At 34.4% G+C, this 14,485-nt stretch overlaps 1 protein-coding gene across 2 annotated transcripts in view; it reads left to right on the forward strand.

Moving 5' to 3' along the window:
* The window catches only part of LOC129950948 (uncharacterized), a 31,251-nt gene extending 22,093 nt beyond the window's left edge, over positions 1-9,158 (forward strand). For both annotated transcript variants that reach the window (XM_056062912.1, XM_056062911.1), the window contains exons 2-5: positions 3,352-3,514; positions 3,586-3,685; positions 7,845-8,051; positions 8,099-9,158. In XM_056062912.1, coding sequence (XP_055918887.1) covers positions 3,352-3,514; positions 3,586-3,685; positions 7,845-8,051; positions 8,099-8,921 — 1,293 coding nt within the window. In that variant the 3' untranslated portion in view covers positions 8,922-9,158. The remainder of the gene's footprint in view (positions 1-3,351; positions 3,515-3,585; positions 3,686-7,844; positions 8,052-8,098) is intronic.
* Positions 9,159-14,485: the final 5,327 nt, after the last annotated feature.

Below are 14,485 nucleotides of genomic sequence, written 5' to 3' on the forward strand. Positions count from 1 at the left end.
CAGCGGATTTTGCCTCTGAAGACCGCGGGTCAGGTACTATCCACTTGGCTTTATGCTCATGAGCGGCAACCAGATGCGAACCTTCGGTTGTCTAGGGATGTCCTTAGCTGGGATAAGCTTGAGCTTCAAGCCCTCGCAGTCATTGCTAACCTTAGCAATGCTTTCACTAAGAAAATCCCTAGAAAACCTGTCCGCACACTTAATTACCCTATGCCCCCTGAGCATCTCGCCAGAGTCAAAACTATGGTAGGGGCCCTCACTGTTTGTTATAGTGTATGAAAACACCATCTCAGAGAGCTTGCCCTCTATAGAGTTCCACACGTTCAGCAAACCTTTACTGTTTGGGGAGAGCTCATCCACAACTGCTACGTGGAGGTCATCCCTGACAACCTCACTAAGAGTACGCAGTTGCGCTGCTTCAGAAGATGGATCTTTCACTTACTTTGTCCGGTCGTCAAGCTTGCTCTTTTTCTGAGACGTGCAGATCTCTACCTGAGATCTGTTTCGCTTAACAGTCTTTTCTCAGCTGGCCAGAAGATTGTTGTATTTATCAACAATTTTCTGGTACTTTATTTTATCTTGGGCGTCTCTCTCATAAATCACTCCGGTCTCTTCATTTTTGACAATCTTGGCAAGAATGTGAGTGGCCGATTTGAAGCGGTTCCTGAGAAGAGCGCCTTCTGATTGTTTTTTGGTTCCCCGAGTTGCACTGCTACTGCTATGAATAGCACTGCCTATACTTTCTGTGGTTTTGGGTTGCTCACAAGTGCTGGAACTACCAGCGCTAAATGAGCTCCCTTCAAAGTCTCCTGGCTGGAGGCCAAGAGTTCATCCTCCAAGTCTGTGGAGGGTTCTACGTTCGTCTTGTCTATTTCGTCCATTTTTAAAATTTTTTTGTATTTTGGTCCCACGAGTAGGTCGGAAAAAAGAGGTCAGCCCCGGCAGAGCCGATATACCGGGGTAAGGCAGAAAATAAGACGGACCCTGTTTACCTTAATTTGTTTCATTTAATTTTTAGAGACATTATTTACTAAAATGCACCTGTTTCCTTAAATTCAAAAACCAAATATTTTCTAGAATCTACAAGTAAGCTAAATGATATCGATAATAATAATAAAATCCTTAAAATTGTGTTTGAAAAAACTACTTTAAAAAAAGACCGACAATTCTTCAAATCAGATCCTCTCTCATTTTCTGGGTTTTTGCATTTTTATAGCGTTTTTGGGATCAATAGATATGGAAACAAGAAAAATTTATATTATTTTTGGGAAAAAAACTACGTTTTAAAACCATTTATTACAATTCTAAAATATTTAGAAAACTTAGTTGGAATAACTATAGTTGTTAATTTAGCCCTTGAAATGCATAAATTTAAGGCTAAGATGCACATTATGTTGTTTAACATTTTGTCAGCCCTTTTTTACAGAACATCAAAGAACATTTTTAAGCGGTGAGTAAAAACTCTACTTTATGTTAAGGGTGTGGCCCCCTCTTGATTAAAAGTCTGGATCCGCCCTTGGTTACAGTTGAGAAAATAAGCAGCGGTGAAAAACGTCAATTTGAAAAACCGAGCGTGAAAACATACCAGAATTTAAAATCTGTCATTACAAGGCGGTAAAAAAATGCTAATTTATTTGTTTCATATATTATTTACTAGCATAAATTTAAAATGTACACATTTCTTATTTTTGAAAAATATAGATAGTATTAACTACTTATGTTTTTGTTAAGTATATATAATATTAAAAAGAGGACAAAAAGAAAACTACAACTTAAATTGGTTCTGAATTATACCCAAAGTCTTAATTCTTAAGCACAGACTCACCATATTTTGAGTATGAATAAGAAATTATGTGTGGCGCCAGTATGTCTGTTAGTATGTCCTTCCCGCTATAGCCCAAAAGATTTGGTCGATTTAGTTCAAACTTGGAAATTAAGATTTTGAGCCGATTCGAGTTAGGCTTTTTTAAGGCTAAAAATAACAGTCCCATGCAATTTTCTTGGGCAAAAGCCGAGAATTCGAGTTTTCTCAAAAACGAACCGAAAGACCTATATTTTAGTTTGTTCTTAACATTTTTTCTTGACTTGGCTTCCTTCTATAAAAAGTATGTTTGTATTGCTCATAAAAGAACCGTTATTTTGTTTCGAACCGATTTCAGTAATATTTTTTTTAATTAAGATTTTTTAATAAATGGCATTTCAATTGTTAAAAACAAACTTTTTTAAATTCTAAAATACAGGACATATTTTACAACAAACTCTTTGAATACATGAGCAAGTTCTTGCAACTCTGTCGCTTTTATTTTTTAAATGTTTTTAAATTTATAATTTTTATTTTCTTACAAACAAATTCTGATACAAATGGTCATGAAATCCAATTCTTTCAAAAGGCATTTGTAGAAAAAATACATACCGTAAATACGAGTATGTAATTTTTGGAGTATGAATAATACAATTCTCGGGATCTAATGATGGTGGAATTGTCTGCGTAAAAGTAAATTTTAAATTAAAATATATCCTTCTAAAAAAATTAATGTTTAATACATTTATTAAGACCGTTTTCCTTGAATCTTTCATTGTAAAAATATTGTTAAATGTAATTTTTAAAAAGGAACCCCTTTCGCCTCTCTAAATATTTTTGCACTACGCTAAATTTACAGCACATTTATATAAAAGTGTTTGAGTTTTTATCAAGTTTGTAATTAAATTTTGCATCCAATATTCTTGGACTATCTGTCTATTTAATGAACATTCTTCTTAGTCACTCAAGCCCCATTTTACTTTCTTGAGTATATCAACTTAATGTTTAAAAAAAGAAAAAACCTACTAACCAATAAATTTACACAGCTGGATTGAATATTTATCATTTTCTGATTATTACGTACGTAATTATATACGAGTGTACCTAAAGTGATAATGAATAATTATTATACATTTCCGTCAACTTAAGTGTACCCTTCTTGTAGCCTTTCACAATACCATATCATTATGTTTTTTTAGGTTGTAATGTCTTTTATATCACATTGACCAAAAATAGACTATCGACTTGAAATACCACAAGTTATGAAATCTCTTCCTTAAAATGTACATTATATTATGTACCCTATGCACCTTCCTGCTGTACTCATATCCGGAAGTCAGACAATATGACAAATGAATTTATATTTGACATTGTTTCAAATACGAAAATATGAAATCCTATTATCGTGGTCTCTGTTTTGAAGCTTGGATGGCCTTCACACAATCAATACTTAACAGTTATGACTTATTGATTTTTATTTACAATTTCCAAGTTCAAAGATTATTTATGGTTTTATTTTATTTATATTTTTATTTTGTCTTTCCATTTAGAATGAACATCGAGCAGAAGAAGTGATGAAAATTCAACAGACTTTGACGTTCCTCAAACCAAAGAAAGAATGGAATTATAATAATACTTGGCAATTTATTGGAGACCCCTACTACCGGCAACAGGTGTACTCCGCTTATTTTGATCCAAGAACAGAACTTTATAGTAATTCAATGACTTTTATATTGTTTATTGGAGGCTGATATAATTTTGTGTTTTTTTTTATTTTATTTTAGATCCGAGTGACTTTGATTCGAATTACATTTATTATGGATCGATTAGAGTGTTTGCTGTTTTGCCTTTACGATTGCAAGCTCCAATTATTTGTTCCATTAAGTAAGTGTGGGTAATTATTTTTATAGAAAGGGTGTATTTTAAGATGGTATGAGTTGTTCTATTGAGAGATTAAATGAAACCATACCTCTGACCACATGTAGTTTTTCATTTGATTCATAAAAGTGAAGAATGTTGTATCTTATTTTAAGCTTAAGTAGATAGCATTATCTATCAAATGGATTTGTACTATTTGGCTACAACAGAATTGTAGGTACGGAAATAATACAATTTATTGAAAACTGTCTAAAATATTTACCAAATCAATACATTTATTATTTTAAGCTTGATATTGCACAATAAAACATAAATTACTCTTAAATAATGTTGATACGCTTGGAAATTATCTAAAGTCGCACTTCTGCAAAAGATTTAAAACCACTAAAACTTAACAAAGCAACATTTCGGTTAGAAAGAGGCCAAGTGGGTCAACAAATTTATTTAAATTAACTTGAAATTAATTTAATTATTGATTCAAATTTACTTATACCATAAAAAACTTAAAAAATAGGAAATAAAATGGACGAATTAGTCACACAAACTAGCGAAAGCTGTTTAAAAATAGTACCTATATTTTAAGATTAAGAAATATAATATCATTAGAGCTTTTTTTAATTAAACTGTAGGGGTGAGATGTCGTATTTGATTTCACTATTAAGTTCCAATATTTAACCATTTTTTTTTAACTTTAAACTCGATTTTCTCAAAACTCAATTTTACACACCATACTTTCAAAATCTGCCATATAAACAAAATTAAACTAAACTCAAAGTAGCGAAAAAATTTTGCTTAATCCTTAAAAATTCTAAACACCAACAAGGTTTGGAGAAAGGGATCCTAGAACTGTGAATTACTTTGCCCGTTATACATGCTAAAAGTGTATTAAGAGCAGTTCTACAAAAAGTATAAGGATTATTCAAAAAATTTAACTTGCTCGTATTTGAGATACCGCAGATCAAGTCCAAGCCATCCAATCGTAAAAGTTTAAATTTGTAAAGCTTTAAATTTAAAATTTATCTTATTACTTAAAAAAATAGTTTTTGTGTAATTTCGATTAAGTCCCCTTTCACCCTCGAAAGTGGTTTTCTCCAAAAAATAGTTTTCTTCCAAAACCAAACTTTAATGAAAAGTTTTAGAAGTTTTTTTTTCAATTTCTGCTAAAGTAAAGAGTATATTCAAAAGTATCAAAGGCTATCTATCAACGTCCTTCACATTCCAAAATGGTTCAAGGAATTTCAAATCAGTTAAAAAAATTATAAAATTTTATGTGTGTACATATCAATAATTACTTTTTGCAAAAAATTAGCTTCAAGAAATTAAATTACATATAAATTGTTTTCCAGTTGAAATTATTTTTTTATTTGAAAGTGGAAGAAAGTAGCCTCGCCTTCTTACTGTGACACGGATTCAATCGCTGAATTTGAGCGATTTCCAGTGTTATGTTCACCTTTAAGGCATCGGTGGATTGTGGTTTATTTGCATACACCTGCGACTTCAAGAAACCCCACAGGAAAAGGTCAAATAGCATGACCTTGGTGGCCAATGCACATCACCCCTTCTAGAGATAACCTTACCCTCAAATCGTTAATGCAAAATGTCAGTCGTTGCGTCTGTTGTGTGGCACGTAGCGCCGTCCTGTATAAACCATATGTCGTCTATTTTGCTTGTTAACACAGCCATTCATTAAAAAATGCGTCTCGTCACTAAAGATCCATTTTTGGCCAAAATTGGAGTCCTCTTCCAAACGATTCGAATCCCAGTCAGCAAATAAATGGCGTGGTCTATAATCATCAACTTTGAGCTCCTGGGTCAGTTGGATCTTTTACGGGTGTAGGTCCAAGTCCGGACCAAAATATGCCAAGTTTGAGTCTGCGAAATGCCGAGTTCTTATGCACAGCTGCCTGGGGTTCTGCTGTACACTTTAACGGACCTCGGTGATCTTGCGTCCCTTAAACTTACGGGTGTTGGCTGATTGTTTACTGAACAGGTCGTCTCAAATTTAGAAATCAAACGTTGAAGAGTTGACTGCAAAGTGCCACCACGTCTACCTTAAAATGGGTGCAATCGTGCATTGCAACGTTTGCGTAAACGAACTCTCATTTCGATAATACATTTTTATCATTTGAACGTGCTGTTCAATCGTATAACTTGCCATGAATATATCTTATAAACAACTAAATAACAAACAAAAGATTTGACAGATGGCACCAAAACAAAATGGCCGCCACAGGGCGCCAAAATCTACCCGCGCCAATTGAAAAACCCTTTATAAAAGGCATTTCAGAACTTGTCAAGTCAGTTAAAGAAAAGATGAAAGTTAAAGGTTACTCTAGGTTTTTTAAGATATTTTGAATCACCTCAAACAGCTGGTGGAGTCTTTATTCATTGTCATTTTCTTGGGATCAATTAAATGTCCCGAGGTTTATCATAATGTGAGGTCAAACATGAATTTCCTCTTATAGGTATTTGAAAAATATCATTTTGACACAGCTAATCAGATGCTATATACAGTTAAAATAATTTCATTAAGACTTTTCAAAATACTTTAAGACAAATCATGATCTACAAATTGTAAAGGGTTTATTTTGATTACCCTTTTTAATTTCATTTTGGATCTTATTTTCCTGAAGAGGGCTTTTCTTTTTTAATTTAAACTTAAGGAGTACCTCTGTTATCTAAAGTGGTACAAAAATAAAGCTGAGCATTATTGGTCCTTTGAAAACTATAACACATTTGACCTTTTTGAATATTTTGTTTCAATTTACATTTAAAGTTTTGTAATGAAATGTGTTTCATAGTGCTTTTTTTATAAAGGTTTATAAATATAAGAAACTTGACTCGAAAAGAATAAGTTAAGGAATCTTATCATTTCTTACGTAAAAAATTAGATCTTTATTTAAAATTATCTCGAAATTATAATTCTGACACTTTGTAAGAATAAGTGCAGAAATATTAACAAAAAAAAAAGAGGCTGCGATGCGACCCACACTGATAACTTCCCATGCCATCTGTCTTTTTGTCTTTCTTAAAAGTTTGCATGTTTTCATGTTGGGTTAAAAAAGTTGTCAGTTGAATTATTCTGAAAGAAACGTCGAGAAATTTCAAAATATTCAATTTGACAAATCGAACTTATTACAATAACTTCCTACGGGAAGGTAATAAAATGATACAAAACAGAATTGTTTTCATTAAAAATAACAGAGAAACAAATCTTACAATATTAATAATTTTCCAAATTCCGAAGAATTTTGCAATATGCAATTCCTTTCAAACTCACACAAGGCCATTACCAATCAAGGTAGCACTTTAACACTCCTCAAAGACCGACCGACGATGGACTACAACGACGATGACGAACAATGATAACAATGACTTCTAAAGTAAACACATATTGCATTGTTACCTTTAACTTTCCCAAACCCACATATGCATCTATAAGTATAGTTATAAGTTAAAACTAACCTAACTCGCCAACTTTTCAATATCCTTAAAAGCTTCACAAAAAATAAGTTACTACACATATCCATATAAACTTGCATCTATTACTTTTGCCAACTATTTCCCATTATAACGCCCTCGTTCGTCCGGTCCGTTCGTCCTTTCACTGTCGTACCTTCGTCCTATCGTTTGTTAGTTCATTGTTCGCTTCAGAAATCAATTCCCTGCCAACATAGATTTTCCTTAACAAAACCATGAGCATGACGCAGAGTAACTTTTCCTTTAATGCCAGAAAACTTTTAAATTTGTTACCTAGCGCGCCATATACTAACTAAAAGTAGTAGATCCATCTCATCCTTATACCCCGAAACCGAACCGCACTAAAAACCAACCGCAAAAGGAATTCCATCGTGACATGCATTTCGTGTCCCATGAAAATAGATATCCCATTGGCCTGCCACCTTCGTCGGTGCCAATAAATCAGTTCGATAGGAACTTTAAGACCTAACCGGAGAAAAATACCATACCATACCTTCTCTCCCTTTTTTCCGTTCTAAGCGTTATTTCTTTCCCAAGTCCTAAACCTGAATCTTCTAGCCTCCAGTCTCATCGTATAGTTCGTTGACTATAAACCAAAGATTTACTACCTGAAAGGTGTGGTTGTTAACGGTATTTTTCTGTTCTTATTTTTTTAAATTCATTCTTTCTTTTTTTTTATTCACAGATACGAAGATACTTTCATCAAACAGGTTAAAGCTTACGAGGCCTTTCCCATGAACGAGCACGAAAACATGAAGTTTTCCGGCTACACCATCATGTGTCCACTCCGACTCCGACGAGGAGCGGCCATCGTCAATCTTCCCGAGTCCGTTGCCATAATCTACACGGCAAATCCGCTCAGCGAAGAAGTGCCAACATATGTGTCAATCAGGTAAGTCTCTTGCTCTCGCCGGATCAACTTTCAAACTTTACCTTCAGTTATTCGAAGGAAAATGTCCTCGCCAAGCCGAACAAAACGCTCGCCGTCTGCGTGGGTCCCCTGCAACAGCGCTACAGCCAGGTCCTGCGGCTGGTCGAGTTCATTGAGATCTACCGCCTGCTGGGTGCCGACAAATTCTATTTCTTCCGGTTGGATGTGAGCCCTGAAATCGACAAGGTCCTCGGCTACTACGAACGGGCTAAGATGGCCGAAGTGCACGAGTGGAACTTCTACGGCTATCAGTTCGAGGTGGAAGTCCATTATGCCGGCATCATGGTTGAGCTTAACGAGTGCGTGTATCGGGCGACATTTGTCGATGGCTACCGTTATGTGGCGGTGGTGGACCTGGACGAAATCCTGGTGCCATTGAAGTGCAACACTCTGCTGGATTACCTGCGGGGTGCTGAGGATGGACGAACAAGTGCGTTTGTCTTCAGGAATGTGTTCTTCTTCAAGAAGGGCCCCAACGACACTATGAGTATGCCTCGTGGGGTGCAAAATCGATTTCTCTACACCCAGGTTAAGGTGAAACGAACATTCCTGCCCCTGCCGCCGCATGTGAGGAGCAAGTGCATTGTAAATGGCAGGACCACCATCGAGATGGGTAATCATCGGGTGTGGCGTCAGTTGGAGGGCATCTCCGAGACAAATGTGCACATTAAGGAGGGACTGATGTTTCATTATCGTGAGAAGTGCACCGGGTGTCGGGCAGACCCATTGATTGTGGACTTTACTGCACGCCGGTTTGGTTCGATTATATGGGATCAGGTTGATGAGGTGTGCGAGAAGGTTTTTCAAAATGGGATCTGTCCAATGGATTGATGATAGTTGTTTTTATTGTTGTAGTTGTTTTTAGTTTTCTTTACTATTAAATCGAATGGAAGCGCAGAGGTGAAGCAGATAGATGGGACTTTTGTAAGCTTAATGCATATTTATATACACAGGACATATTGAGACGGAGAAAATGCAAATATTAAATGGAAATTTATTTTTACATTAACTTATATACCTTACCTACATTAGCGTTGTAATAAAATTTTATACTGTAAAATATTGAAAGATGAAATGTGTTTTTTTAAAATCTGTTAAAAAAAATATGGACCTAAAAGTTATCAGGGTAAGTTTGAAGTATCAGGAAAATAAAAATAAGTTTCAAACTAAAATGAAATATAAAATCCACTTCTGATACTTTGTAAAGTTTAGTACCTACTACCTATAGCAGGAACTCTTCGAAAAAATTATGTTTGATAGGTAATAACAGGAAAACACAATTAAGGTACTCATTGTTTTGGTACATGAACAAAGAAGAATGAGAATTCAAACGTAATACAGTGTATAGGGTGTTTCATGAAGAGCTACATAACTTTAAAATTATGCTTGAAATATATCTGAAATTGTTGATTTGTTTGAAAGGCCTATCGATGTCATTGAGTGTGAAACATAACATATTTTAAATTTGCTAATCAAAATCTCCAGTCTTAACTGCAGTGAAGAATATTTATCTGGCTAAGAACAGAAAAGGTTCATGTGAAATTTTGTGTTAATTGAGAGGGTGGCTAAATTTAAAGGACTGATGTTCAATGTAAACCACACTTAAACGTAAAATTTTGTGTCTGTATTTCATTTGACATTTCTTAATTTCAGACTAACTTAGTTGGAACCTTAGAAAGATACACAATCGTGCAACGCGTTAAAGTTATTCAATCGATAAAACCAATTTGCTTGCAGCACAGCTTGCTGCTAGTTTGAAGTTGCCAAGGACTGAAATGACTACTTTTGCACTTGAAAACGTAAATATTTCTATGGAACGAATCGTCTTTCTCACTCGTTGCTAGAGTACTTAAAGATCTTGGCATTTACTAATGCGCTGGCCAGGATAATATCGCCGCTATTTTTCTAAGGAGGTGTTCATTTTCGCTGTCAAAACCACTGCGCATAATTTTCCAGTTGTTCCACTTAACTGGTCTTTTCCTAGTTTATGAAAAACAGTATTTGTCCAGCCTGTCAAAAAAGGCGAATCCTCCTCACCCTCTAAATATTGTCGGATTGCACATACGTTACGGTTTATCTCACGAACAGTGCAACACAGCTTTACATTTTTTGGATAAAGTAAAATTATCGATCTTGATATTTCGAAGGTATTCAGTAGAGTTTGGCATTAAGCCCTCTTATCGAAAATGCGTAAAAATAAACGCTGGTGTGCCCCAGGGCTCGGTTTTGTCTCCAAATTTCTTTCTTACTTTTATAAATGATCTTTTGTCTGAAAGTTCTAAACTAAATTGTTTGGCTGATGACAGTTCCATCAGCTTCCTTGGGCTTTGGATGTGGACTATCAACAGAAGCGTATGATAAGCTCATTGAGTTCTGATCTTGAGAGCATTGTCCATGTCCAATCGGGATTTAAAAACAGTGTAGAATTGAATGATTTACAAACTCAACGCTATCTACTGTCTCAAAAGCGTAACTCTTCCTCGATGTCACTAGCCATAGGTGGTACTTTCATCGAGGTGGATGAACAGCTTTTAGTTCTAGGTATCTGCATCACAAACCATCTCTTGTGGAGTGGTCAGATATACGAAGTCACCAAAAACGCTGCTAAGCGTTTCTTCGAAGATGGAAGAAGTGTTCTAATCTGGCCATAATTTATGAACCCTATATTCGTCCGAAACTCGAGTACAATTTTCAAATCTTGTCATGTGCTCCAATAACCCACTTGAGTGTCTTGGACAGCATTCAAAATAGAGTTTTAAAAATGATAGGTGACCGTTGTTTAACTGAAACGTTTGTATCTCTTAGGCACCATTGTCGGATTCATGACTGTCATTATTTAATCGCTGTTTCCATAAAAAAAAGTTCTAGTGAAAAAGCTAGTTGCATTCTTTCCCTCAAACAATTCAACCGTAATACCCGTTTTTCTAGGTATGCTAATCAGTTTACCCATAAGACCAATTTCGGACTTGCTTTAAAGTACAGGGATTCTTTTTTAACCGCACTTCCCAAATGTGGAACGCTTTAGAAGACTCAGTATTTTTTTTTTGATAACATGTGCAGACATTCAAAACCAATGTGCATCGGGATCTTCGTTCTAATCCTATCCTCCCCTTCTAATTGCTAGCACTGTATTTATGAAATGTATCATTATAAGGGTATTCATATCCCCTTGAGTGAACACATAAAATAAAAATAGGGTGTACCGCTGAAGTCATGTAAATAATTTGTTTTTTATTCACAATCAACATCGCCTCTTAAAATTTAACCACAAAAGTTAAAGTGTTAAAGTCAAAAGTTGGATTTTTATATGAAAACTGTTCAATATCACGGGGATATCTTTCGCTAAATTCATAATATTTATGAGTCCAAAAGTTGACCAAGCTCAGTTGTTAAAAAAATGTCATTTGTATCGCTTTTTTTTAGAGATAGCCAATTGCTTTATTAAAAAATGGGTCAGCTTTGAACCAAAATACTCAATTACAAAGATGAAAGACGTAGGCGTTCTTTTTGGTTTGCCTATAAGCTGCAGAGGACTAAATGTGAGAAAGTGTGAGTAGAATTATGTAATAACTAAACACATTTTTCCATTAAGTCATCTCACGAATTAAATTGCTTTTTTTTCAAAACATCATGGACGTGTTCAAAAACAATGCAATCTTAAACAACAAAATCTCAAGTGCTGACATGGTCTTAAACTAGAAGACTTTTTTTATTTCAATTAAATTAAAATGTTTTATAAACAAAATTTAAGTTAAAGTTTCATATAAAAGTTCATAAAGTTAAACAATATAACAATAATTAATTTTTGACTGCCTTATTTTATTTAATCAATTAATATCTTCTGATGTTGTTTTAGTATAATTTCAAATATAAAAAATTGAAACTTTCAAAAGATTTAAAGTAAAATAGTCTTTTGACACTCTTATTAAAATTGTATCCCTTAAAAATTTACATCAGCTTGTAACTGTACTGATTACAGCATCCGTCGAATGATCCGTTGTCAAAATTGACATTTGATTTAATCGTGAAACTACTAGTTTTGATTATGTAATCGTACGTTAAGTTTTTCTTTTTCAATTTTTGGGTTTCTTCCATTCTTTTATAAATTTTAATTGTAGGTTTAAAAACAAATGTATTTTCACTAAAGTAATTGTAACAATATGGGTTGAAAAGAAAATTGAATTTATTTTCTAAAATAAATTGTGTTTTCGCCATTAGCTTTATATTTTTTGAACACACCCTTCATACAACTTTTTAAGGTGAATTATTTATTTTATGAAATTAAATATTGATTGTTGTTAATAATTGTGTTTATTACAATAAAATTATGCTGTGTGACAAAATGACTACAAAACTATTATTTGAAACCTATATTTTCGATTAAAAAGACTAAATATAAAAATCTGAAAACTAACGGGTTTTAAAGGGTTAAGGCTTTCCATTTATCTACTTGAGTATTTTTGGTTTCAATCGATTCAATCATATTTATCTACCGCACTGCGATGAATATCCGGCTTTAATAGCTATATAAAAAACAGACTTATTGAACGAATGGGTTAGCTAAATTAAAATAAATGTCAAAAAAACACCAAAAACTGACTGAAATTTAGATTTCAAGGTCTAAATTTATTGTAAAATAAAATGTTTGATGTATAATTGTAGTAATTACTGGGTTCCGTGGGATTTTGATGGTGCCCAGAAAAATCAGCTGTTTTGACAGGTAGCCACATATAATAGACATTTTTGTGAACGCAGCCAATAAAACACAAAACCATTTAAATTTTAAATGTGCCTCAATAATTTCCTTATAACACCTAAAAATATGCAATTGTATCTGTCTCTTTAAATGACAAACGTCAAAGTGCAGTTTTCATAGAAGAAAGTGTTATTCTAAGTTTCATCAATGCGCAAATAAATGCTCCCCCGTGAAAAATCGCATAAAAAGAGTAACTAACCTTACCATGACCTATCGTCAACCCGGAAAGGAATGTTTCTACACAAAAAACAATCTGGTTCAATAGACTACACTTCACCCTATACCTAACTGCTAGCTACTCTTGTCAGCTCTCCAACTTCAAACCTATTAACCTAGAAAACACTCCAAATCACCTCCATTGTAGCTCTTCCACCGTTTCACCATACCAGTCGACCATGATACTCTCACTCTTACCCCCAGGCTTGAGAGCTTTTTTTCTATTGTACCTTCATCACGGTTCGCTGAATAAACAGTCTTAAGAAGGAACCATATCGTGTCCAGTTGATCATTTCCATATCCGTTTTAATGTGTGACTAAAAACAAGGGGTGTATAGTGTTTTGTCTTTACTCGTATGGTGGATGGCGTGGAGTGTATTTCATTAGCTTAAGATTGTTATCGATGACCAATTTTTTCTCCTAACGTGCGTCGAAGTATTGTCGTTCTCCGACAGGAAAACGAATGACATCACCTCGACGAAGACGTTCCATGTAAATATTAGGCACTTCCTACACATTTCTCCTGGATGATTCCTTATTAGCTATTCTGACACATTACCGTATAGCCTAGCCACTCATGGTGTCTATAAGTTATTTTATTATAGCTAAGAGGATAAACGCGGGGGAAGTTGTTGTTGTCTCTCTACTCTTTAGCCTGTTTCTGTGAGTAAGTTAGTGATGATGATGAAGCCAGGTCATGATGCCAAATCGATGAGCTTTTTTTTCTTGAGAGGAAAACGCAATTGCGCATTGAACGACACCACTTTGCGGATGAACACGTTCAACACGAAGAATGTTGTTGATGTTATTTGTCGCAACATTCGGTGTGTTGCTGCAGTGTTTTTTGATTTGTGTTCAAAAGTGTTTTTAATTATTTTCAAAAATTATAGCTTCCCTAATTAATCACTTGTGAATTAAAAAATCCTATAAGAAAGCAAAAAAACTCCATCAGGATAATTTAAATAAAATTGGTGAAATTCGTGTGTGTTTACATTAACTTTGAACTTACAGGAAGTAGTTGCATAGCCATACTTGAGTATGAAGTGAATTCTAACTGTATACATAACATCAGTGACGAAACTCAGCACCACTCTGGTACACGGAAATTGGGGTAGGTAAACACGGAAATGTTAGAAAATGTTTTTTTTTTTTAAAGGAGCACTGAACTTTTATCACCATGAAGCATGAATGCGGTCAAAGGGAAAAGTTAACACGCTTATAGATGGTACCTAATTTTGTTGTTGTTGTTAGTTAATGTTGCTGTTGTGCAGAAGAAGAAGAAGTGTGTAAGTTTAATTTACCGGAAATTGAAGCGAAAAGATTGATAGTAAAATTCATTCAACTGTGTCCTGTTTCCATATACGAGTAGGTAGGTTCTACATACATCTAAGGAGAGTACTTAGGAACATTTTGGGTGCTATTA

This window comes from Eupeodes corollae, chromosome 3, assembly GCF_945859685.1.
Source record: "Eupeodes corollae chromosome 3, idEupCoro1.1, whole genome shotgun sequence".
Taxonomy (NCBI): domain Eukaryota; kingdom Metazoa; phylum Arthropoda; class Insecta; order Diptera; family Syrphidae; genus Eupeodes; species Eupeodes corollae.